Below are 25101 nucleotides of genomic sequence, written 5' to 3'. Positions count from 1 at the left end.
AATCAGACGTCGCTTCTCTTCGGCGTTTTACGTTTTACTTGGATTGGGGGGCAAGCCCTGTATTCGCCTCGCTTTCCCGTTGGGTGCTTACGGTTCACTGCTCAGTCCCCAGCGCCCACAAGGGCCCGGGCCCCGGGGACAGTCGGTAAATAACTGGCCGAATGATCGGTGGTTACACCATCGCTCGTCTGCGCGATGCAGCATCCGAGTCCGCTCAGCGAGCCGCGTCTTCAGGAGGGTCACCTCCCGGCGCTTCCCGCTCTCCGGGCATTCGTCTGGACAGAAGCTTCGCTCACTGCCCACGACTGGCCTCTGTGCCGTCACTTCCCTGGGATATCGGCCCACACCGCGGCCGTCACCTGTGCTGTGCGGGGGAAACGAGGACCGCGGCCGGGGGGCCATCAGCCCTTTGAACTGTGGCTTGACCCCTGGGCCACCGTCTTCCCTTCTGCCTTTCAACTTGTCACCAAGGCCCCTGACTGTGGCCCCCCGGGTGGCGTGGCCACATCTGCGGTTGTCTGTGGCTGCCCTCCAGTCAGAGGACAGCCCGCAGGACACCCTGGCAGCCGCTCCCTGAAATACTGTCCACCGAGGACAGAAACGCTCCCATCAGCGAGCTTGCTCTAGCCAACGCATTTGCTTTGCTCCCATTTTAAATCCTGACAGAGCCGACTCTCCACAAACTCTGACTTTTGTGTCTAATTTATTTTTGAAGTTTGACTTCAAATTCCCAGTTTGAAAAGGGAGTCTGTCTGGATGACCTCAACTGTTCCCCAGGTGACCGGGCAGTGGGGTCCAGCGGAGCCTGCCCGGCAGCTTTGTTCTCAAGCCCGTGTGCGCGGCGGGCTTCGTGACACACCATAGGAAGGACTGCGGCCTCGGCCTGCCCTGGCCTCCGCCCCAGCCTCTCAGCTGCCCCTGCAAATCGAACACCCCCGCGTCCTGCTCCCCAACTGGCTTGTGCACTTTCTGTGTCCAGGTTAAAAGTGGCCTCGTCCTTGGGCCTTCGGCAAGAAAGCATCTATTTTTTAACCAGAGAGCGCAGGATCCCGGCCCCACCTCCACCTGGGGCATTTCAAAGCTTGCCCTGGGGTCCCCTGCCCTCGCTTTGGGAGTAGGGCGCTGCTGCCAGTGCTGCTGTGGGCCAGGGCGGCCGCCTTCCCCGGGTAGGGCAGCCACCCCGTCCAGCCCGCCCCGGCCCAGGGATGACAACCAGCCTCTCTGGAAGTTTGGCTCCCTGCCCATTCGATCAACTCTCAGTTCCATTCCCGTCACCCCTCCACGCCTAATTTTTCTATCTGTACAAAAAGGATGTTAAACGATTATCCACGTGGCCCTTTCACGCCCACAGTGACCTCAGTGCTGGCTCCTCGTCTCCCTGGCCGCCTCTGTGGGGCCCTGCATAGGGGGTGCAGGAGCTCCCTTTTAAAGGGTCTATTATCAACTTTTAAAAGCCAGAAACAGTGATATGGAAGCTGAAAAATTCCCCTGCAGTGGCACAGAGCTGAGGTTTGAACCTGGGCAACTGGACCTCAGAAGCCAGGCTCTTCAGTGGCCTTTTGACAGCTTAGTGGAAGGGCGGGCAAGCCCCCACAGATGGGATGAAGCGGAAGTCCACTTGGGCAGGCCATCCGGAACAGACGAGCCAGGGGAACCACAGGTGGTCACTGACTTGTCCAGGAGGAAGGGCTCTCACCGGCCCTCTGCAGAACTTTGTGGAAACACAGCCTCCAAACGTGAGTGCTCACCTGTGCGAAGGCGGGTCCTCCCTACCCAGCACAGGTCACAGGGATGGCACCTCGGGGTCAGTAGGGTCCTGTGTCCCCTGAGGGATTGCAACGCTGGCTGGGCCCCTCGCCCACTTCGCTGGGCACAGTCTTCCTTGAAATCTGGCTGCTGCCAGCTGCGGAGCGGGCAGGAGTTCACGGCCAGGTCGTGGGCCCGCTGTCCAGTCCTCCCTCCCGGCTGCTGGCTCGGCCGCCAACAGTGAGGCTCGGCAGCAGCCATTGTTCAAGGCCCATTTTCCCCAGATATGGGGCCTGGCTCTGCTGCCTCTGTGCTCCCCAAACGGGAGACCGTGGAAGCCAGCAAAATGAAGGGGAGGCAGGCAAGCTGTGCTTGGAGAGAAGGTGGGGACCCGGCTCCTTGGTTTTCTAGGAAGCGGCATCTTGAGACCTGTGACTGGGGACTGGACCAGGGGCTGTGACGTGGGGGAGGCCGGGAATCGGGCACCCAGACGGGAGGGGTCCGAGTTTGAGGACGTACGCGCCCCAGGGCCTGGCATGCGCCACCCATCTCGTCCCCAGAGCTCACGCAAACGCACTTCCCTCTGCAGCTCGCGGGCCCCGGCTGTGCAGCCCTCCAGCCTTCTCGGATCCCCGAAGTCACGAGAACGCCTCTGCACACGGGCAGGTGTCTGTGCTTTACACGAACCATGTTTCCATGGTAAGTAGATTTTAAGAATTCCCAAAGGACAGACAGTGTCACCAACAGCAGAGAGTGGAGCCTCTGGCTGCCTCATGTTTGAAAGCGTTAAAAATAAAGACAACATTGACATTTGGGGTTGTAATGTGACGGAATTACAGTCTTTTAAAGGCAAGAACCACTTATCTACACTACATGTAATATTCAGTGTTTTGTTCACTTGTCTAATTGGATTAAAATATTTAGCTCCCTTTAAAATCTTGATTGTGAATTTATATTGCAAAATGTAATGTCTGACTCGGGAAGCAATAAGTGGAGCGAATGGATCTGAAGCGGTATAAAATTCAGCTTCTTTTTCTTCCATGGGACTTCCTCTGAAATTATTCACTCTTGGACAAAGGGAACTGTTAACGGAAGAGCAAGTTGGGCTGAAATGAAGCAGTACGTGTTTTTCAATAATAATTACGCGCAGGCCTTTAAAAAACAAAGTTAAGCGACACTGTGCGTTGCTGGAGGAAGCTGCTCTGATGGCCTAACACCCTCACGCTGGAAATACAGCACCAGAGGTCTTGTGTCACCCTTTAAAAACACCCAGGGAACATGGAGTTAATGACATTTTAGCTGCATATGTTCAAGTTTATTTAAAAAAATATGCAAGTCACTTTGGTTGACAGTGTCTTGTACACAGTTTTGAAAGAATCAGGGCAAACTTTAACAGAGTCAGTTTTTATTTGAAAAATATTTTCTGGGAATGTATCAGTGTTTATTTTTGAGACTGACAATTCGGGTGAAAATCAGGATAAAAACAAAAAAACAACAATTTGGTTGAAATCAAATTGTTTGTTTTCATCTATTTAGAATTCTTTCCAAAAAATCTTGGTTCAGGAGGAGGCTTTTAATTTATTTTATTCAGTGTATTTGCTGTTCTATTCAAGCACCATCTGTCTTCCAGGTAGCTAACTTCGTGGAAGCTCCTACGTCAGCTGGTCAAAGCCCCCAGGGTTCCAGGAAGGACCCCAAAAACCCCATGAGCACCTCCAAGTCCCCGCTTGGGCGACCATGGCTCCTCGTGCAGCCTTCAGCTCATCAGCTGGCCCCAGCCTCGCGGTGGCTTCATGCTCAGCTTCCCGAAGCCTCCCTCCTCCCTTTGCTTCAGGTCACAAACGGGCCTTCCCTCCCTTCGTCATCTTGTGGGGCTTTGTGTCTCGTGCTGGTTTTCAGCTCCCTTCCACGAGTCCTCTGGTGTAACGAGATAATGTCCACGATTTTGAGTATAATCACATATGGCTGCTGGATCCGCACACAAGTTTAAATCAAATTAGAAAGTAAATTCACTGCCAAGAATGCTCAAAAGTCATAGGGCCAACTGATTAATCACTGGTGAGTCAGTTTCAGACGCTGTTTTCTCAACTGTAAAAGTGATTCGTCTGAAGGGACTGAATGGAGGATGGACCAAACGGCCTGGTGAGACGGTGGCGATCAGAAAATGCAAATCGGCTGAAACCATATTCATCACCAAATAAATAAATAAAATCATCTGGCGTATCAGACAGTCCTCTAAGTGGACAGATGATCTCCACTCTTTACCACCTCTCAGATGCCATTCATTCTCCCCAAGAAAGACTCTGATTTCCTCACCAGCTGGCACCACCCTTCCTGGCCAGATGTGAGCCCCCCCCCCGCCCCGCACTGGGTCACAGACCCCTGACCCGGCTCCCAGCTGTCAGGCCTCGTCCTAAACTCCCCTGGGCCCCTGGTTCCTTGCCCTGGACACCGCCCCCACTCCACCACCCCCACCAAGGGCCCGATTCCCCCATGGGGCCTGCGTCCCAGCTCCTGCTCCCATGGCCCTCACACCAAGACCTGGGCCTGCGGAGAGGTGCGGGCCAGGCTCAGAGTCGGCCTGGGTTAGTGCTGCCACGTCTGTTTCTTCACAAGGACCAAAGCAGCATCTTGTGAGTTTTAAAAGCCATTTTCCAGAAGCTTCCCTGCCCCACCCTGAGTGAGGTGGGAGGTTAATAAAGCCATTGTGTTTAGTCCTAAACTAAGAACAAGTGAAAAGCAGCCTTGAGCTTGGTGGTCAGCGCCCTGAGCCACGGCCCCAGGCGGGCCCCTTCTGGCCAGCTCACCTCACTCACCACAGCAGCTTTTAAGGGCAAGATGGGAATTCTCAGGGCCAAACGTCACTGAGGCATAGTTACGACTGTGCCTGGCTCCCTCTGCCAGACGTGCTGCTGTGCACGTTTCCGAAGTTAAGCAGAAACAATTTAGAATAATAAAGCCTTCTAAACAGGCTAGATGTTTCCTGTCAGAGGCCACAGGCCAGCCCTGAGCCCCGTCGCCTGCTTCAGGACATGGGGCTGGTACAGAACAGCAAATCAGAGGGACGTGGCTCGGCTCCAGAGCAGATGCCTGGGCCAGAAAATGTCCATTCTCTTTTGGGCATTAAGTGGACAGAAATTCTTAGAGGCTGACGTGCGAAATTCAGTGATTATGCTTAATTCGTCCAGGCTGAGGAAATGGAAGCGTCCGGAAACCAGACAGGAGCCAGAGCGCCCTCGCCAGGAAGAGAGGGAGCCTGGCTGCTCATACTCACTTCGAGGGCTCAAGGGACGCGAAGCTACAGTTCGCGTTCATTCCACGGTCAAAGCAGGTCCAGCGCCACACCTGGCTGGAAAGGCCAGGCCTTCCGGTTTAGATATTCTGCAGAGCTTGCAAATCTGGGTTCCTGCCTCGTCTGAACACTGGTATTTGCTCTGAAGCCAATGGTTCCCCTACCAAACTTCTTTTGTCATGTTCATATTAAAACAACTCCAAATGTAACATGTGGACCTGAGGTGAGCCAGGCTGGCAGGTCTCTGAGAGCACAGGATGGTCAGATCGTTTCTGTTGCTTCAGGCAAAGGGAAGAAGGGCCCCATTCTCTTCTTGAGCATTTTTTTTTGGGTCTGTGTGTGTGTGTGTGTGTGTGTGTGTGTGCGCGCGCGCGCGTGCGCGTGCTTAATGTATTTCACATAAATTTTTCAATCTATTTGCATTGAAGAGGTTTGTAAGCACTGATGATCCAGGATAAGAAGTGGGCTGTGAGGTGGGCAGATGGGGAGTTAAAGGCAAACCCCACACGACGACAACGATTTAGTCCACATGGACAGGGAACTGCCATGTGCGCAGAGCTTGTCAGGAAGATGCCCCGCAATCCACTTAAGTAGTTCCCGGCTCTTAGAAGTCGAAATACTCATGTCATGAAGCGCCGTCCCTCCACCATACCTGGCAGGAGGCCATGTCACCTGCCTGGAGACCACCCGGTGGCCGTGACCTTCGGCTGACACCACCAGGGCCTCCCGCAGGACCGGCCCAGTCAGTCAGGTGCTGCCCTAGGTTGGTGCAGGGAGAGGAGCCTGAGCCCGTTGGCGAAGCAGGGGAGAGAGGAGTGAGCATCGTCACCTCGTCACCTGGCTGCTGGCGCCACAGGGCCCCGCCTTCCCTGTGCTTCCCCCAGGGCCTTCTCAAGTTTTGGTAGAAGAAAAGAAAAACCCTGGCACTTCCCCGGCAAGTGATCCTGCCCAGCACCTCGCAGCCCTTCGAGTTGGCCTGGCAGGACGCCCGCTGCGCCGACGGGCAAACTGAGGCTCCGTGACCTGCTCAGGGCCTCGCGCCCACCACACGGGCTGGAATCATTCTGTTCTTTCTGCCTGCAAACGCGTCAGCGGTTCTGAAACCTCAGTGTCCGTCAGAACCACCCTGTCTGTTAGAAGGCTGATGCCTGCGCCGCGCGCCCGGATGCTGCCTGCGCGTGTGAGGACAGGCCCGAGAACCACGCTCCTTCCATTTGCGCACGGGCATCCCGGACGACCGTCCCGTGTGGCTCGGACCTGGAGCAGCGGGCTCCATCTTCCCTGTGAGCAGCCTCGGAGGCCCTCATCCCCAGGCCTTACTTCAGTGGCTGGCAGGGGATGGGGTGTTCACTTACTATTTGTGGAACAAATGAGTGTTTTGCAGACGAATTTGTGGGCCGAGTGGGAGAATCACTCAGAGGATAGAGGCTCCCGATATCCATTTGGCACATGGTCATTTTGAAAGGACAATGACAGACAAGTTCTCATCCTTTTCATTTCCAGATGCATTTTCCCATGAATCATTCCAAGCACGGACTGCGTGACGTCCCCCGGGCACTCACAGAGCACCTGGGTGCAATCCTAATTAAAGGCTGAGGCCACGGCCAGCCACGGACCACCTCATTATCCTAACAAATTGCTCGATGGGGCAAAAAGCCCAGCCTCTCTGACAGGAAGAGAAGCAATTTAGAAAAAAAAGCTTTCATGCTGTGCTCCAGACTCACCTGGGCACTTTCCCCGCTCACGGCCAAGGGTCTAACCTGAAAAGCCTGGGCTGTGGAGTGAGACTTAGGTTCCATTCAGTGTCCTCACTTGCTAGCTACAGACACTTGTTTGAGCTTCAGCTTCCCTATCTGTAAAATGGGGACAATAACCAGCCCTGAAGGCTTGTTCAGGGTAAAGGGAGTTACTGCACGTTATATGTGTGCCACTGCTAGGCCCTCTGCAAGCACTCAGAATCCTAGCTCAGTTATCAGCCAGCTAATTTAGCACAAGACGCCTGCATTCCAGTCGCAATGACCCCCATAACTGGGAGCATCTCATTCCTCAACCAATTCAAACCTCCAATTCCTCAACCTCCTCCTAAGAGCCTCCTGACCCCTGCAGGCCTCGCCCTGCCTCCTGCACCCCTGGTAGCGGTTCCTGCCTGGCACAGCTTAGCACTTGGTGTGGCTCTCTAGGGAGGTCAGGCCCCTGGCTCACAGGTCTCTGTGTCCCCCACTGCCCAGCACATTCTTCAGGACCCCCTCCTACCTTACTGGCTGAGCACTGTGGTCACTGGAAATCTTAGCCACTTAAGGTGCGGCTCTGAAACCAGGAAGGAGGACAAGAGCACGATGCAGACCCCATTGAGTCCCCTGGTGGGTGGGCCTGCAGACCCCAGTGTCCCCTGGGTGGGCCTGCCCTGAAGACGCCCACCCCAGCGCTGGGCTGACACGGTACCTGGGCTCTCAGATGATCCACCTCCTCTGACAGGGTCTGCCTCTCCAGCAGGAGCTGGTCCTGCTTGTTGAGCAGCTGCAGCAATTGCTGGGCTGTGGCCTGGCTGTGCTTGTCCAGCTGCTTCAGCCTGGAGACAAATCCACCGCAGAATTAGACATGGGTCCTGAGAACTGGGGGCCTTGGGCTTCAGAGTAAAGGGGGACGACGGCCAACTTCAGCCCTTTCAGCATGTCCCATTACTCCCGGACCTGAGGAGGCTCCTGACAGTGAACTCGGAGCTGTGAGTCTGGGGGTGATCCTGAGGCTTCAGCGAGCAGTGGCCCCGGTAACGCATTTATTAAGTTGAGTGGATTTGTACCAAATGTGGGGGAGAATCAGCCGCCTTCATAATTAGAAAACACACAGACAGGCCGGATAAGTGGAAAACCTGAAAACTTAAACTCACAGAGGTCAAGGTGGGGGCGGAGGGGCCTAAATGCCTCCATTGTTGGGCCGGCCACGCCTGGAGCAGCCGTCAGCTCCAGGCCGGAGAAGGGGGAGGGAGGACGCAAACACTGGACTAAGGCTTTTCCATTATTAATCTCAATCACCAGCTCTGGCATTGCTGACCAGATGTCTTTAAAGATCCTAAATTTGTCATTCTGCTGATGGGCTCTCCTTTCCAGACTTGTAATTCACTCAAACTATTATCCTCATTTGTCCACAGACGGCTTGCTACAGCCAGCCAGTGGCACACTCACCCGTGGAAATACAGGCTTTGGATTAAATTTAGAGTTGAACAACTACCCAGAACTAACTTCTGGAAAGACGTTGGATGTGTCACAGGCCCTTCCTCACAGTCTTCACCGACCAAAAGCACCAGCAATGAAATTAACTTGTATTTTCACAAAGATTTTTAAAGCTCAGGATGCATTTCAAACTCGGGGCTACGGTTCCAACACTGAGTTCACTGAGTTGAAGACCTCGAAGTCCGTCCTGCAGACACTGGCCTCAGGATGCCCTCGTTCACGTTCCCCTGCAGGCGTTTCTGGTGGGCCCCGAGCACAGCTAAGCATTTACCAGAACATTTCCCCCGGGCCTTCGTGGCGGGCCGGCTCACTTCCCAAAAATGATGGGGCGACGGGAGACAGATAAGCCTGCTCTCCGGGAGACCCAGCAGCAGGCTGGAACTCGACTCGCGCCCGCCCGCACCCTCGGGACAGCTGCAGCCCTCTGCACTCCCAGACCGCACGCACCTCCCACCCCGGCCGCCCCGCTCAAGCTCGAGTGGATTCTGCGGGCGTCTTAGTCTAAACTGCTCCCCAAGGCACACTTGTTGCCGCTCCAGTCCCCACCCCGGTCCCCTCCTCCGAACACTCCGTGGGCTCCCGGTTCCCAATCACACCCAGCGTTTTGCTACTGTTCCTGCGGTTTGACCCGCATTCGCAAGGGTGCGACGCGGCGACCCAGGAGGGAGCCGCCGCGCGCGCAGGGCAGGCACTGCGCATGCTCACACAGCCCGCCCCGCCCCCCGCCGCAGCCTCGGGCCGGCCCCGCCCACGAGCCCATGCCCCGCCCACCGGCCTCCTGCTCCCTTCTGGTTCTGGAGGAGAGCAAGGGCCAAGGGCGCGACCTATTCCTTCTTTCCAGTGTCTGTGGCCCTTGAAGGCCAGGTTCAGGTGCTCCCTCTCCCCCGAGCCTGGGCTGCAGTCGGACCCTGCCCAGCCTTCCAGTTCCCCGGATCAGGCCGGGGCAGAACCACACAGCAAGGACCTTCCAACCAAGCGTGAGCACCCTCCTTCTTCTGTACTGTATCAATGACAGTAATGTCCCCCTTGTCCCAGTTACCCTTATTCTGATCTCGGAGGAATTAAAGATAAGTTTCCTCTGGTGAACTATGGCACTGTGGCTTTGGTAAAGCCAATCTGTCCTCCCTCCCCCACCCAACACGGTGTCTCGTGGGGACAATTTTTCCTGAGCGCAATCTTGAAACCACCCCACTGACATCACACCAAACAGAAGTTTTCCTGCAATGCCTCCTGAGCTCGGAGCAGCTGGGAGAGGCGAGGACATCCTAGGTGACAGACAGGCTGGGCCAGAGGGTTGGGGAGTGCGAGGAGGGCAGGGGGGACTGGGGTCGGGGAAGGGCAGGGGCATCGTGCCTAGGCTGACCCACTGACAAACGCAGGCAGCCACCACTGTTTTGCTCATTACTTTGCTGTCCAGCACTGGAGTGGGTACCACTGAAGATGCAGAGATGAGAACAGCCTGTTCCCTTGAGCAGCGGACAATCTAATGCTTGGCTATTTAAATCAGACAGGTGAAAAGCGTCAACATTATCACCTGAGCTCTCTACCCTTTGGCGGCTTTCCCCCTCCAATCAAGGCACGATGTGGAGAGAGCCACGGGCTGAGAGCTACTGATGGAGTAGCCCACTGGCTTCCTGCTTGCTTGAAACAGATGGAACAGAAACATGAGACAACTAGAAGACACCATGACGGCTTAAAGGCCAGAAGGTGCTGTTGGTGGCCATTCTCCCCTCCATCCCTTGCCCCGTGCTCTGATGAACGGGATAAATATCCTGCGGACTGATGGGGCCAGTAAGTGTTTTGGGCTCCTGAAAAGAGATGGCTGCCTCACCCAGAGCTGCGGGCTGAGCCAGAGCCTGCTCATGCTGCATGAAAAGCCAGCTGTGGGCTGGCCACACTGGCTCAGTGCCAGATACGGGTCCAGTTCCTGTCTAGACCCTCCTCCTGTGGAGCCCTCGGAACCATGATGAAGCTGTCAGTGGTATTTTGCAAACTGTGGGCCTCAGATCCCAGCAGCAGTTACCTGGGAGCACCCAGGCCCCACCCAGACCAGCTGACTCAAGTTCCTGGGTGCCAGCCTGCATCATGGCAGGAAAGCAGCTGCCCAGAGGTTCCTGCAGAGGCACCGCTATGTGAGGAGTAAGCCCCGTGGGAAAGTCTTGCCTTCCCTCGGGGAGGCTAACGCCCTCACTAGCTTCATGGCTAAGAGCTAAGGATGGATTCACTTTGCCTCAGCTTGAGCCAACTTGAACGCTCCACGCGGTCCCTCTCATGAGTGCCTTTCTTTAAAAAAAATGCTCCCTCCTTCCTCAGGGCCCACTTCTATTCTGTCACTCCATGCGCAGCAGCAAAGTCACAAGCTTGGAAAAGGTAAAAACAACGCCCAAACCTACATTTGTTAAAAAAAAAAAGATTTTAGATAAAAGAGACTTTGCCAAGGAAATATATTTCAGTGGCAGCTCTCTGAAGGCCTATTTTGAATATTGGGATAACAGATCTTTATTAAATAGTTTTTGGAATAGACTTCCCCAAATGATACACAACCCAGCCTACACTCTGTTCGTGGATGTTTCATTACCATTAGATTTCTCGGGGTGTCCTTAGTCAGAATCTGTCTTTGACTTTCCATGGCGGTTACTGCTTTCCTTTCTGTCGTCCTAAGTTCACGTCTGCCGTCAACCACTGACCACAGCTAAGACTCCCTGAGTCTGCGCCGATTCCCTCACATAGATTATCTAGTTAGAAGTTCACAACAATCCCATAAGGTAGGAGCCAGCATCCCTTCTGCAGCTGAGAAAACCGAAGCTGAGAGGTTCAGTTAACTCGCACAGTGATATAAGAAGTGGCAGAGCACAGAGGCCAATCTAGACAGTAATCAAATGTTCTTAACCATTGTTAGTGGTTGGCTAATTCATTAAGTTAATTCAAACCAACCAATCCTTGGTAGACAGCTCTCCTGGTCAAGTACTAAGGTGGATACTGAGACTACACCCAGAAATACAAACGGTCCCCGCCAATTAAGGAGAGATGAGCTTGGAAAGCAAAAGGTGCTTCACTGAAACAGGACCCGGTGCAGGCAGAGGAGTCAGCGGTCGATGGGGCAAGTGCGAAGTCCAGGAAGGTTTGTCTGCTTAGGACCTAGACCATCATCATACTGAGCGCTTACTCTGTGCCAGGCACTGTGCCAAGTGCTTATCGTTTATTAACTTTTAGTGCTTATGACAATCCCATGAGGTAGGAGCTGTAACTGTCTCTACTTTAAGGATGAGGACACTGAGGCACAGACAGGATAAATGACCACTCCAAGGTCACTAGGCTGGCAAGCTGGGATGGCAGGGGCGAGGGCAGGGCCTTCCCACAGCGGGGCAGCACTGCAGAGGCCACGGTGCCTGGAAACTTCCAGCTGTGCGGTGTGGTTCAGCCAGAGACCGTGGGCTGCTCAGAGCAGTAACGCCGGGTCCAGCAACGCTTTGCAGCCAGACTAACAAATATGGACATTGTCCTTCAGGCAACAGTGGTGGGGCAGGCCTGCGTGGAAGTTCTGGGTCAGGGTGAGGTACCTGAGAGACAGCCACCCGGCCACCCAGCAGTGACTGGGCTTGGGGCCGAGGAAGGGCCTGCCTGGACCTGCAGCTGTGTGGGCCGAACCCACAGAGATGAGAGGCTGTAAACGCAGGGCAAGATTCAGGCAGGAAAGCCTGGAGCCGAGTTCAAGGTCGTTGGAAACACAGATATCCGAGCAGCACCCTTGGCCTCCGGGACCGCTGGCTAAGAACCCCTGGTTGCCACGAGAGGGAACAAGGCCAGGACAAGGCCTTGGGGAACAGCCACATTTAAAGGGCGGCAGAGGACAGGGAACAGCAAGACACTGAGGCGAGTGACCAGAGGAAAGAGGAAAGCCAGGAGAGCAGAGCCTGGAGCCTGCGGACGAGGAGGCCTCAAGGAGGGCGGTGGGCAACTTGGGCCGAATGCCGCCTGGCGGTGGCACGCGATGCGGCCATGCCCGCCCTTTCGGTAGGAGGTGCAGCAGACGCCTGATTACAGGCGACAGAAGAGGGAGACTATGTGGGAGGGGGGCTTGGCTGGGGCAAGGCAGCAAGAGGGGCTGCAGAGGGCGGGAGGGACTTGGGCTGGCAGGCGGGAGGCCCTGGAGGGGAGACGGGAATCCCCAAGGCAAAGGGTCCAGCTTCCCGAGGCAGCCGGGCGCCCTGCGCAGCGCCGGCTGGAGGAAGACGCGGCTGAGCCTGGGGAGCTCCGTGCAGCGGCCGCCGCACCCTCATCCTCACGGCCCAGCGGGTGAGGGCGCGGCCGCTTGCGGAGGAGGCGAGGTGGTGGCCGGGGAGCTGCTGTGGAGGATGAGGGCGCTGGGCAGGGCGGACACATGGGGCCACGCTGAGGGCTTAGACACGGGCGCCCCGAGTAACTTTTTGGGTGATCTCAACCCCTTCTCGGACCCCAGTAAGGCCCCCAGCAGTGGCCGAGACTCCTGCTTTCCGGCCACCCAAACGCCCTTGTCCTCTTCCCACCTGTGACCTTCACGCGGGCCGCTCCCTCTGCCCAGACGGCCTCCCCCTGGTCCTCACGGGGCGGGAAACTTGTTTTCAATGTTCGGATCCTCAGAGGTGGCAATTTCTGGGTCTGTTGGGGTCCCTTGTTTTGCACCATTTCCTCTACTAGGCACGAGGTAAACGACGTGGCGCCGCCACCACCGGCGGGCTGCGGAGCGGGCAGGCGGCGGCCCACGCGCCAGGAGGAGCGCGGTCGCCGGCAAAGCACGCACGGGCTCCGCACGCAGGCAGGAGACGCAAGATTTCAGAGCGCAGTCCCTGACCAGGGCCCGTCTTTCCCGGGACATGCATGTCACCTCCATCACAGGCAGGCATTCCGTGCGTCCTCGGAGACCCCCACGACGTCCTCAGCGTCTGCACTGTGCCATCACGGTGCCCAGGGGCTGGGCCGGGCCAGGCCCACGGGGCGGGAGGCTGTCCCTGTCCTCGAAGCACCTGGTGCTCCCACGCCCTCGCAGGGCTCAGCGGGCTCAGCCAATCCATGACCAAGGACACGTCCAGTCCAGTCTGCACCCCAGGCTGGGGTCGCCATCCCGATCGTGGGTCCATTTCCCGAAGGATCTGCGGTGCACAACTGCCCCCACTGGGCAGAACTGGGGCCTCCTGGGGGAGAAGAGCAGCCGCGCGCACGCTGGGGTAGAGCGGTCAGCGACAGCTCCCCGGGAATTACCGGCGGGCAGGGGCCTCGGTTACCATGGGAACACGCTGCTCTTTCTAAAGCCCAGGACGCAGACGCAGCTAACTGGGCCGGGTCACAGCTCTATTGGCCCAACAGCGGGCCTCTCCCCGCAGCCCGCAGGCATGACCAGAACCGTGTCTTTTTTGTTGTTGTTTTTTTAATATTCAAGACTTCAAGATAAGATGGAGCAAGTGGTGAAATACAAAACAACTTTATAGAGCTGAGTGGGCTGGGAAATATCTTATGCAAAACAGAAGCGGTGCAAGCTGCCAGCTCTGGTCCTATGCTTCAGACACTCATTTGCTATGAATACTGTGAAAGCGAGTGAATACATATATTTAAATTTTTTTATGTTGTATGTGATACATACAAAATATATGCAGTGTATAAATAAGTTATGAGGTATAATAATCAAATGAACACTTGTGAACCTGCTACCAGTACTGCAGGCCACTCCCGACGGATTTGTCGCCAGGCCAGACCCCTCCTTCCCCGAGGTGGCCCGCATCCTCGTGCCTATATGGGCTTTGATTAGAGTTGTGGTTTCATGCAACAGTTTCACCTGGGCGCTTCCTTCAGACTGCTGGGGGGTTTGTGGTGGTGGCGGTAAACGTCTCTCGTCCTGAAGTGTTTTCAGACCAGAGTCTCTTCCTTGGTCATTCTGCTACAGTTAAGATGGCCCTTCCCTGTCTTAGAGATGTGTTCTCACGAGGCTCAGACCCACAGTGTCCCCGGGACAGGGTCCTCATGGGTACGAGAACATTTTTCAACCAATATGTGGATTTAAAAGGCGCAAATATTTTGACTGTACACCATGCGCTCAGTTCTCTCCTATTTCCAGTAGAATGCGCTGATATTTACTGAACATTTACTATGGCCGGGAGCCTCGAAAGCATTTTTGCATGCATTAACTAATCTGATCCTTCTAACGATACTAATCAGTAGGCGTCATTATCATCTGCATCATTCCTTGCATGGGAAAAGCAAGGCCCAGAGAAATCAGTCATTTTCCCCCACTCGGACAACTGGAAGGGGCAGAGATTACCAAGACCCAGTGTCACCCTCGTCCCTCTGGGTCCCTCTCGTGCAGAGCGGAGGGACCGCCCTAGTCACCTGTCTCCCGGTCCCTCTCTGTCCACACAGCCCAGACTCCCAGTGCTGTAGATCAGTCTCCTAGACCTTCTGACCCTCTTCGCAGCCCGTCCTCCCTCCTCCCAGCCACGCTGACTGCGGCCATCACTGTCTGCCGCGCCCACCGGGCCTGGGCTTCTGAAGGACCTTGTTCAGCTCTCCAGCTCCAGCACCTAGCAAGGCCCCTGACGCCTGGACCATGCTGGAAAACGCGTCAGAATGTGCAAACCACTTACCAACGCACAGTATTCATACCAAATACGAGACCTGTAATTTCATTTTTAGCATAAATATGCTTTAATACATAGTAACTTTCTTCCTGACAGAGTATAATGTATAAATTGAATAATTTTAACTATGCTATTGAAATCTGCCCGACATGGAAGCAGGGACGTGGCTTTGAAATCCCACCACTAACTCCCTGGGCAAGAAGAGGCTTGGCCGCTCTCAACCTCAAGTTCCCCACTTCCATTCTGAGAATGGAAGATCCCCAGGCTCCCGAAGCAGACACACCGGGGTGGGGCCCAGCGGTGGATGCTTTAACAAGCCCTCTGCGAGATTCTCACGTTTAAGAACCACAGGTGCACTGTAATTCTCAGTGCTGGAGAATCATTTTGTGTGCGTGTGGCTCCAATTTTGATCATCCAAACAGCCAGCTGCCTGAATGAGAACTATGCGAATCTCCTCCGAAGTCCCGGTGTCAGTCAGGACAGGTTAGGTAAACCAGGTGATCGCTGAGTCTGTTTCCTCACGTGTGAAACGAGAGGAGGAGCTGGAGCCGGGGTCAGCAAACTTCGCGGCACAGGCCAGACTCATCCTGGTCCGCTGCCTGTTTTTGTACCATCTGCGAGTTAAGAATGGCTTTTATATGTTTAAATGATTGAAAAAAAAATCAAAAGAATAACAATATTGCGTGACGCGAATATTCTATGACATTCGACTTTCAGCACCCCTAAAACGACTTTCATTGAAACACGGCTACGCTCGCTCACTCAGCAGCCTCTACGGTGGCTTCTGCACGCTGACGGCAGAGTTGAGTGGCTGCGACAGAATCCATCTGGCCACAGAGCCTAACGTATTTATTACTTGACCCTTTAGAGAACAAGTTTGCCAGCCTCTGGGCTAGAAGATGACTAAGTTCTATTTCTGCTCCAAATGTCTACGATACCGCAACTTTCCAGAATTTTGCTGTGTCCCCATCTTCAAACACAGCCGGCTATGTTCTCAGAACAGCACACCTAGGGTGTCCAAGGTGAAGTTCGCAAACCCAGTGACCCCAATTGCTGCTCTAGGTAACTGATTTCGGTGAGTAAACCGTACTAATTTGAAGCTGTAGACGCTGTTCCAACGCTCGAGACTGCTGCCGCGCTGTACACGACTCTGCCTCGCTGACGGGGTCACACGGAATCAGGGCGAAGAGGCCACGTGCTCAGGAAGCCGGAGCACATTCCAGCCCGTTCCCCTCGCTTAGCAGAGTAAGGCAGTTCCAGCGGCTGGTTTTCTGTTTATGTCTCTTCTGCCCAAATCCACCCTATTCAATAATGATTTCAATAGAGTAATTCACTCTAAGGATCATGCAGTTCTGGGGAGAATTTACATTTCCAATAAAGAGAATTTATATTCCTGTCATTTAATTTTTCATTCTCTCAAACTTCCAGTCAGCCTTGGCTGCCCGTGGTGGTAGAGCAGGGTCATGGAGCTGAGAGGCACCTCGGAGGTCATTTAGTACAGCCTGAGGCCCAGAGAGTACAAGGGACTTGCCCGAGGCCACACAGCCTGTCTGCGGCAAAGCTAGGATTGGAACCCACGTCTCTTGACTCCAAATCCAGTGCTCTTTGCGGCATTTCAAAATCCTTTTTTAAAAAAAGGCTTGACTTCTATTCTACTCTAAAAAAATAAGGATTTTAGGCGAGGACCTTGAGAAAGGTAACACACTGGCCAACTTCCTGAGAAACAGCTGACACGGAATCATTTTCTAAGGCCTGCGAGGTATGAGAAAAGGGAAGAAATTCTACAGACAAGAGCCTTTCCGCCTAGCTCAGTAAAGAGAACCATTTGGTTCTGTTTTTTGTTCTTTTTGAACTTGCACTCGATTGCAGACAGACTTTAATGAAGTACAATAAAAATGTCATTTGCACTAATTGCTATAAAAATTTCTAGCCACTCGCAATTTCTGTTCTCGCGGTATCGCTGACGAGGTGGAGGACTCCTATGTCTGGCAATCACACTGTGGGGGCGGAGGGCTCCCCCGGGGTTCAGCGCCCTTGGGAACAGGCAGCGACTGCACAAAGGCAGCCCCCCACGCACCCCGGAAGCCTCTGACATGTCACCCGGGCTCTCTCACAGACCAGTTGCTTAAAACGAAGCTTCCACTGGAAACGAGGCAGAGTTTCACCTTAGCCCACTTGGGACACCTGGTGCATCGCTGCTCCCTTGTAATCTAAAAGTGCAAGTGCGACCTGGCCCAGGCTGGGCTCTAACACCCTGGGAGGGCCGGGTGTGAATAATGAAACACACAGCGGGGACAGGAGCGACATGTCAAGAATCTTAGACTCTGAAGAACCTAGGCGACATTTGCCTGGGGCCCCAGTTACCTACAAGCAGCTCTTTTTAAAGCAGAAGCGGAGTCATGGTGAGCGCAGCCCCACTGTGCAACGGAAAACGGGACAGAGGAATGAAAACTGCTGAAAACCACACTTTGCAGAGTAAAATCCAGGCCACATCTGGCTCAAGGCCATTGAGAAGCGCTAGCAGAAAACCCACACTGCCTCGCAATACTGTGCCCTACCTAACCTTTAACTTAAGCACCCTCCTTTAAAAACACTGTTTATCTGGAAATAATTTTATACTTATAAAAAGCTGCAAGAACAGTACAAAGATACCCACATAGCCTTTATTCAAATTCACATATTAGCATCATTTTGCCCCATTTATGATTCATTCTCTCCATATGTTTATATATGTATGTATACATATGTTTCTCTGAACCTTTTGACAGTAAGTTGCATACATCATTGTCCCTTTTGCCTAGAAACCTCAGTGCTTATGTCCCAATGATAAAGATACCGTCACGTAACCATAGCATATTACCAATGACGGTAACTTTAACATTGCTATAATCCCTTTATCTAACCTACTGAATTCCAGTTTTGTCAGTTGACCTAATAACGTCCCTTTTCTTCCTCCAGAAAAGATCCTTCGCACTTAGTCGTCACATCTCTTTAGTCCCCTTTAATCTGGAACAATTGAAAGATCCATTTTATTCTGATGAGTGCTGTCTACAACAAAAGCAACTGCTGCCTTGAAGAAGACCTGGGACTATCAGCCCGCACGTGTCCTGCCCTGTTGCCCCCTCGGGTGTCCGATCCCAGTGTGGGGTTTCCAGACAGGTTCTGTTCTCCTGGGGGCTCCCAGAGACGACACCCCTCGGTGGTGGGCCTGGAGGACACACCGGTGCGAGGCTCCCATCTATTTCCTTCACGTCTGACCACCCCTGGGGGCGTCAAACTGGTCACAGAGGCGCGACAGAGCAAGAGTGAGCCCGTGGCAGCTAAGGAACCAGAGTCGATCACCGCGGCACACTTACTGGCACGCATCTTAATCAGGTTTTAATGCAAGTAATTCGGCGACTACTCCTGGCCGTCCACGGCAGAACTGCCAGTGAGTGCTGCAAGCTTTTTATGTGGCTCCCCTTCGTCTACACGGAGGCAGCCTCCCCGCTGACCCTTGTCAAAGAACCCCATCTGCTGGTTGCCACGGTAACTGAAGGCGACCAATTGAGCTGAACAGAGTGACTCAGAAATAAAATCTGCAGCCAAAGGAATTCTGCTAAGAGTAATAAATCATTTAGTAAAAGGGGCGCCTCCACGCAGTGATGAGTGTAGGGATAATATGATGGCATAACTCTTCCGGCTAGAAGCTCCGTGGCAGACCAGGGCGATCAGGCCGCTGGCCGGCTCATTTGGAGAAGGAACCAGCAAAATCGATCGATGTTTGGGCTGCAAAATTTTGAATTTTGCAAGAAGTGGCAAGAGAACCAGTCTAGGCTTCCAACATTCCTTACTCTTTTTTTTTTTTTTTTCCCCCAAAGTAGAACAAAATGCCCCCATGTAGCCCAGGAAACCACTGCGGCCAGGAGGAAGGGGACAAAGAGAACGAATATTAAGACTGCTCTGGAATAAGAAAGCCTAGCACCATGTCTCTGCCATCAATGAACTTTTAGGTGCTCCGAGCAGAAACCGACTATGGTGGCCGGGGAGCAGGCGCCGCCTCCGCCTCGGAGGGCTGGGCCGACGGCCACCGACGCTCCGAGGGCGGCGGGAGCTTCGCCGTCACAGGCAGCAGTGTCGAAACATAGAGCAAAATACCCATCTTTCTTAAACCGAGGCTTCCTGAGTAAGAGGGGCAGAGGAGAAACAGGCGGACAGGCCTTCCAGGGGCCGCTCTGGGTGACAACAGGCAGCACGCCGGCCCGGTGGGCAGGGGTGACCCTAGCAAGTGGGCTCAGGGCTGCACCCCTTGTACCTGAGCCCCTCACAACATGGGCCACAGTTCCAGTCACGGCCCCACTCCTGGTGGGCACCTGCTGTGTGAACTGGGAATTAAAACTCAGATACGCTGCATCATCCACACAGCATTTAACCTCTCCGTGCCGGCCCCTGGGAGGTCGGGATGGGAGAAGCAGGCTGCAGGCCGTGGAAACAGCTGCCCCGACAGCCATGTACACAGCGGGAGGGGCTGTAGGACAGAGGGGACGTGTGTGTGTGTGTGTGTGTGTGTGTGTGCGTGCGTGCGCGTGTGTGTGGCGGGGCTGGGGACGGCTTCGCCCTGCTCAGTGCCTCTCCCCCCAGGCTGCATGCCACCATCTTGAGATGCGTGGGGCAGGACACTGGCAGCCTCCCGGGCCCTGACCCACAGCAATCGACGGCAGGACCCGTCCACTAGTCACCCCAGAGATGATTTCCCGCTTAGGGAAGAGCAGCTGCCAACCAGTAGGTAGGTAGGTTGCTCCTCCATCCTAGATGCTGCCAATGAAAGGCTTCCTCTTAGTTTTAGTGAATTCCAGGGACGGAGTGAGCGGCGGTTGCGTACGCCCAGGACAAGCCGTTTCGGTTGCCCAGCTCCTTCAAATAGCCCACCCAGCAAAGCAGAAACGCACCTCCCGGCGCGTGTCCCACCTCCACGCTGGGACCGCAGCGGGCCGCAGAGCTCCACCTGCGCCAAGCGCACCTGCTCCCCGGCCACCTCCCGGCGCCCCGGGGTGGGCCCCGCCGGCCGCGCGCCCTCTGCAGTCCCCAGCGCATCCCGCCCCCGGGCTGCTCGGCCGAGCGCCCCGCCGCCCCGCGGGAGAGCCGGGCGCCTCCGAGCCGCGCCGCACCTGGAGGGCGGGGCGCGGAGCATCTGGCTCCGGGGGCTCCGCGGGGGCTCGCGGGGCCTCTGGACTTGGGCAGAAGGAGAGGATTAAACCGAGATGGCAGTTGAGAGGAGATGGGTGAAAGCTTCATTAACTCCGAGCTCACGTCCCAATTTCTTTCCCCTGAGAAGCAGTGAGAAAAAAAGTTTGGTTTCCTTGTGATGAGAAAGGAGCCGCGTGATTGTTTTTGCTTTTCTTACCTTTTAATTTCTTATTTGTAAACAAAAAAATATTAATCATTGTTTGTTGTTGAGCATGGAGGACTCAGATTTTAATTAAACAGGGAAAAATCTTGGCTAATGGAGAGGGAGAAGAAATATTACAACCCGTTTTAATTTCTGTTAGTGATTAAGCTTCTCATGTGACTTAATTGAAACTGGCAAAGATCTTAAGAACTCGGAGGAATGAAAATTAAATGGTGCCGAGAATGACATTTCTTCACTCTCCCCTTCTCGCCCCCCGAATTCTCGTCCAATAACTAAACTGATCTTTATGATCAGTCCTAAAATGTGCCCTGGAAAACAGGAACTTCCTAATTCCATAGGAACATTCTGAGCACTGCTTTATGACAGGTGTTTACACTTGAATCCCTTCTCGTTCCTTACAAAGTTACCATTAGTTTCACTTCTAAACCCTACTTCCAATTCTTTGTCTCTGCTCACTCCCCCGAATTCTCCATATTTCACTTCCCAGACACTCTTGAACTTTTGCACACGCTGCCAGTTTGAGCCTGCACAGAATAATCAGTATATTAATTCCACTCGGAGACAGTGAGATTTTTCTAACACAATCTGCCCAACCTGAACTCTTCAGAAACAGTTTGCCTTTAAAAAGAAACTCCCAGCATGAACTCATGAGGAGCGACATGTAACAGACAGTGCATGTGGCGCTGGGCATGCAGCTCGGAATTAAAAGAGAATTTTTTACTTTGTTTCTTGGGTGCCATGTGCATAATGTGCATGTGCATGAAACTGACATCAGACATTTAAAGCAAAAAAAAAAAAGGGTGGGGGAGGGGGATGTGACAGTGGCGGGAAAGAAGAGAAAATATGTTGATAAAAACAGTAACTTCTGTTAATCTACATTTTTCAGTTACTGTCCTAATTAAGATTGTTAGGAAATATGTTGCAGTTTAATTGCATTGTTTCAAGAGATTCTAATGCTGACAAATTTGGGACCATGTACACTTGGAAGGTAAAAGGGATTAAAGTGATAATTTCTTCCAATTGCTAGATAACAATCAAAATTATGCTTTCCACAGACACTCGCCCCCCCAGCCTAAATTCGGAAGACAAAGGGAGAAAACCCTCACACTTAACACGCTCAGAATGCAAAGATGACCGAAGAAAAACGAAAACAAACAAAAAAAACGAAAAAAGGAACTTGTTAACCTATGTATACGACACAGGAATAATTTTTTAAATATAAATACAAAGAATTCACAAATTTGAAATAGCCCTTTATCTGAAATTTTGGGGTAGTATCATTATCCTTGCAGAAAATATTTATGAAAAGTTATTTATGAAAGAAGTTGGTAATAATCTTCAATGATTCTCAGATGACCTTGTTTAAGATGGTACAAATCACCCGCCTCAGCCGCAAGTTCATAAAAATGATGACAGTCTGAAGACGCATTCAGGTGTCCAGACCCTTTGCCCTTTTTCATCAACTGGCGCCCAGTCACGCTTGCTCTAGGTTTCACTTATTCCTCTTTTGGGGGAGCCTTTACGTGGTTACCCAGCAAAACAAACAGAATGCAGTTTCACTGCTCAAAGTACCTTTGATGGAAGTTGCAGTAGACACCGCGGCCTCCTTGTTCCCACAGTTGACCGCACCTAACTCATTTTTAACCCAGATGCTGTCTCCTACCGGATCCCATCCTCTGAGGCCGGTACAGGTGGCCTCACTGAGGTGGCTACTGGAACCTGACAGGAAACCTTACCCCGTGGGGTGCGGTGTAAACCAGCACTGACCAGCGACTCCCATTGACCCGACTGGCCGCCGCATTCAAACTGGTTGGATGATTTGGTCAGATAAACGCACCGGTTCTTTGACAGAATCAACTGCCCATTTCACCTTCCGTTAACGATGAGTTATGGTTCGCCTCGGCCTCGGAGTCTGTTACCGGCCCCACTGAGGAGGCGGACCTAACTTTCCCAGCAGCTAAAGATGTCACACTGCATGGGCAGCAGCCCTCAAACAGTGGAGAGATAAGATCTGTCTGCCCTAAGACGTAGTTGAAATGTCCAAAGAGCCTGGCTAAGAGAACGGACTGAGCTCTGCGCTCGCTGGGGGAGGCGGGGCGGTGGGTCTCACGGCCCCTCGGCCTCCGCACCCCACAACCTGACTGTGCCCCACAGTCCGAGCGATGGGAGCACTTGCCCGCCGTTTGGAACGCCGCCGATGTCCGACCAGTGTCTCGGTTCTTAAACTCACATCAACTTTCTGCGTTGAGGACCAGAAGCCTGGGGTGTCAAATCGCTAAGTAAATGGCATGTGTGCCCTAAAAGTCCAGAGTCCACTGCAGTGAGATTAGTATAATTTTTAAAACATGCCATACACAAGGCCCGGTACAGTAAAGGGACACCTCTCTCATGCGCTCGGTACCTGGGACCACATCACTCTCTCAGCGGACTAAGAAATAAAAGGTTTCCCACCTCCTGGGGTTTCTGAAAATTCTGGTGGGAGGACATATTCCCCCCAACTAGCTGGGCGACCTCCCCCGGGAACGGCCTTTGTCGGGCCCGCAGCACCGAGCCTGGACCCCTGCAGGGGGCCACCGAGAGGACACAGAGCAGGACGGAGCGTTATTAATTACCGGAGCAGAGAGAGAGCACAGGCAGGCGGACGCGGAGGTGGGGAGAGCCCGCGAGCGTAATTATCAGTTGAAAAGTTCCGAGTCAGTCCTTAGAGTTCGAAGAACACTAAAAGGAGAAAACAAAATACAGGGGGAAAGGGGCAGCAGCACCCGCCCGAGGGCCGGGGCCTCTCCAGCAGCGGCAAGGCTGTTCCCGGCTCGCGGGGCCATTTGTTCCATTACACAATCTCCCGAAGCCATTTAGAGAGAGCTCAAACAACTGCCTGTACCAACACGACACATGGCTTCCCATCCCGACTCTTTGCTAATCCAGACGCTCCAACCATCTTTCTTTAAGACGCCATATGGTTGGCAGAAGCCTGTAGATCTAGCAGCACATCTGCTTGTACGTTTCTTCTTCCCTCCATCCCCCCAACAAAGGAGGCCTAGAGACACAGATCGAGAGGGGGGCATGCACGTGCACCCCGGCCTAGGCAGGGGTTTCTTTTTAGGCTTTCTAACTAAACAAAACTATTAAAGGGATGAGCAAAATGATTCGGGGCTGGATCATTTTTAACCAGACAACATGGCGATTTATTTGCCTGTCAATGATTTAAAACAAGATTAGAAAAACAAAGGATGGATGGTCCCCTTTCTCCAAAGGATGATTACTTGAAAATCACTTCAAAGCTCTCCCTCTGGGAATCCTTGTGATGCTTTATTCCCGCAGGAGAGGGACAGCACCCTTGCCTGGAGCTATTTTTCCTCTTCTTTTTGGTCAAGGAAGAAGAGTAGGGGAGAAATTAGCAGATCCCCAGAGCCTGCTTTGTTAGCAAGCCCGGCGCGGCTGTATGCTAATGAGTCGGCACTGACACGCTGCTTTTTTGGTACGATGAGCAAAGATTGTTGACACTGTTGAAATCCCGGCTCTCCTGGCCTGTGAGCTCACGGGCTGCCTCCTTGGAATCTGGCCCCCAGTAAGACAGGCTGCAAAAAAATAATACATTCTACTCTCCTGATGACTGAAATCTGGCCATTTGTAACTTAGAGCAGTTGGAGGTGGGGGGAGGATTAGAGAAATATTCTAAAATATTCTATCGGGCTAGGAATCAAAAAGACAGGTGGAGATGGTGTTTTTTTTCCAAACTAAAAGTTAAACCTGGTAGACACATGTGAGTGATCAAGGCCGGGATGCTGGCTTCAGGGGCAAAACCCTGCAAAGCGGGGGTGGGGGTGGGGCAGCTATGCTACCCTCTGACACGTAGCGCCAGCTGGGACATGTGCTCCACATCTGGCTGGAGGGCACTCTGCAGATGGGACAGTCCTATTATGGCACCATCTCCACCACAGGTGAAAAGCTAAGTTTCTGATCTTGTACATTTCTTTGAACCACGTGTCGGTTGACCATACATACGTGGTTTCCCTGGAAATACACACAGCATAAAAGCAAAGCAAGCATACCATTGTTACAAAAGTAGATCCCCCCTGCCTTTTTTTTTAAGACAAAGAATGGAAAGGGAAGCTATATCTTTTCAGTGCTGAACACGTTAAATAAAATATCCCTTTACCTGCCCAGAAACTCTAATAGACAAGTATTATCGTTCCAGTTTAACAGATGAGAAGACTGAGGTTTAGAAAGGATTTTTTAAAAAAGAAACAAAAAACAACAGAAAAAAACTATAAAACTTTAACGAAGTGATGCAGCTAGGAAATGCGGAACTCAAAGCCGTGTCTCCATCACCACAGCCAGCGGGCCCCAGGCGGGGCGGGCACGCCGACACAGGTGCACTTCCCCGGGGCACGCCCAGGGGCCAGCACGCCAGCCCGGGCAGCGCGGATCGCTGCGAGCTGGTGAGCAATAAGCCAGTTATAATTTGTATGCAGGCAGGGGCATCAAAATGTAAATTCCGTTTACTTGTCATCTACAATGAATGAAAATTCATGTAACTGAAACATAAAAACACGAGGAGTTACTAAAAAAGCATCGAATATTGTGATAAAAATATCAGAATGTAGTCATTCAAAAAGTATGCCCTTCAAACTCTTCACCTTGGGGACAGCGCATGGACCCCAGCCACTCCGCCACTACCTAGGACTTGGTGGCGTGGTCCTTCTTTCTGGAACTTTCATCATTGCCTGGGCCTTAGTGGATGGATACATATGTAACTTTGTGAATGAGTATTTCAGAAAAATTGCACGTTTTAATATAAAATGCACGTGGTGTATGCTATACTACTCAGTAATG

General features: G+C 53.1%; 1 protein-coding gene across 3 annotated transcripts in view; it reads right to left on the bottom strand.

The window, feature by feature from the left end:
* SDCCAG8 (serologically defined colon cancer antigen 8) overlaps positions 1 to 25101 on the bottom strand; it is a 198933-nt gene that overhangs the window by 1989 nt on the left and 171843 nt on the right. The window contains exon 17 of one of the 3 annotated variants that reach the window (XM_006914259.3): positions 7481 to 7607. The exons of the other annotated variants lie outside the window; for them this stretch is intronic. Within the exon in view, the coding sequence (XP_006914321.1) occupies positions 7481 to 7607 (127 nt within the window). The remainder of the gene's footprint in view (positions 1 to 7480; positions 7608 to 25101) is intronic. 3 annotated transcript variants of the gene reach the window in all.

Source organism: Pteropus alecto, unplaced genomic scaffold, assembly GCF_000325575.1.
Source record: "Pteropus alecto unplaced genomic scaffold, ASM32557v1 scaffold115, whole genome shotgun sequence".
Taxonomy (NCBI): Eukaryota; Metazoa; Chordata; class Mammalia; order Chiroptera; family Pteropodidae; genus Pteropus; species Pteropus alecto.
The sequence above is the reverse complement of the archived record's forward strand: the minus strand, read 5'-3'. Positions and strand labels throughout refer to the sequence as shown.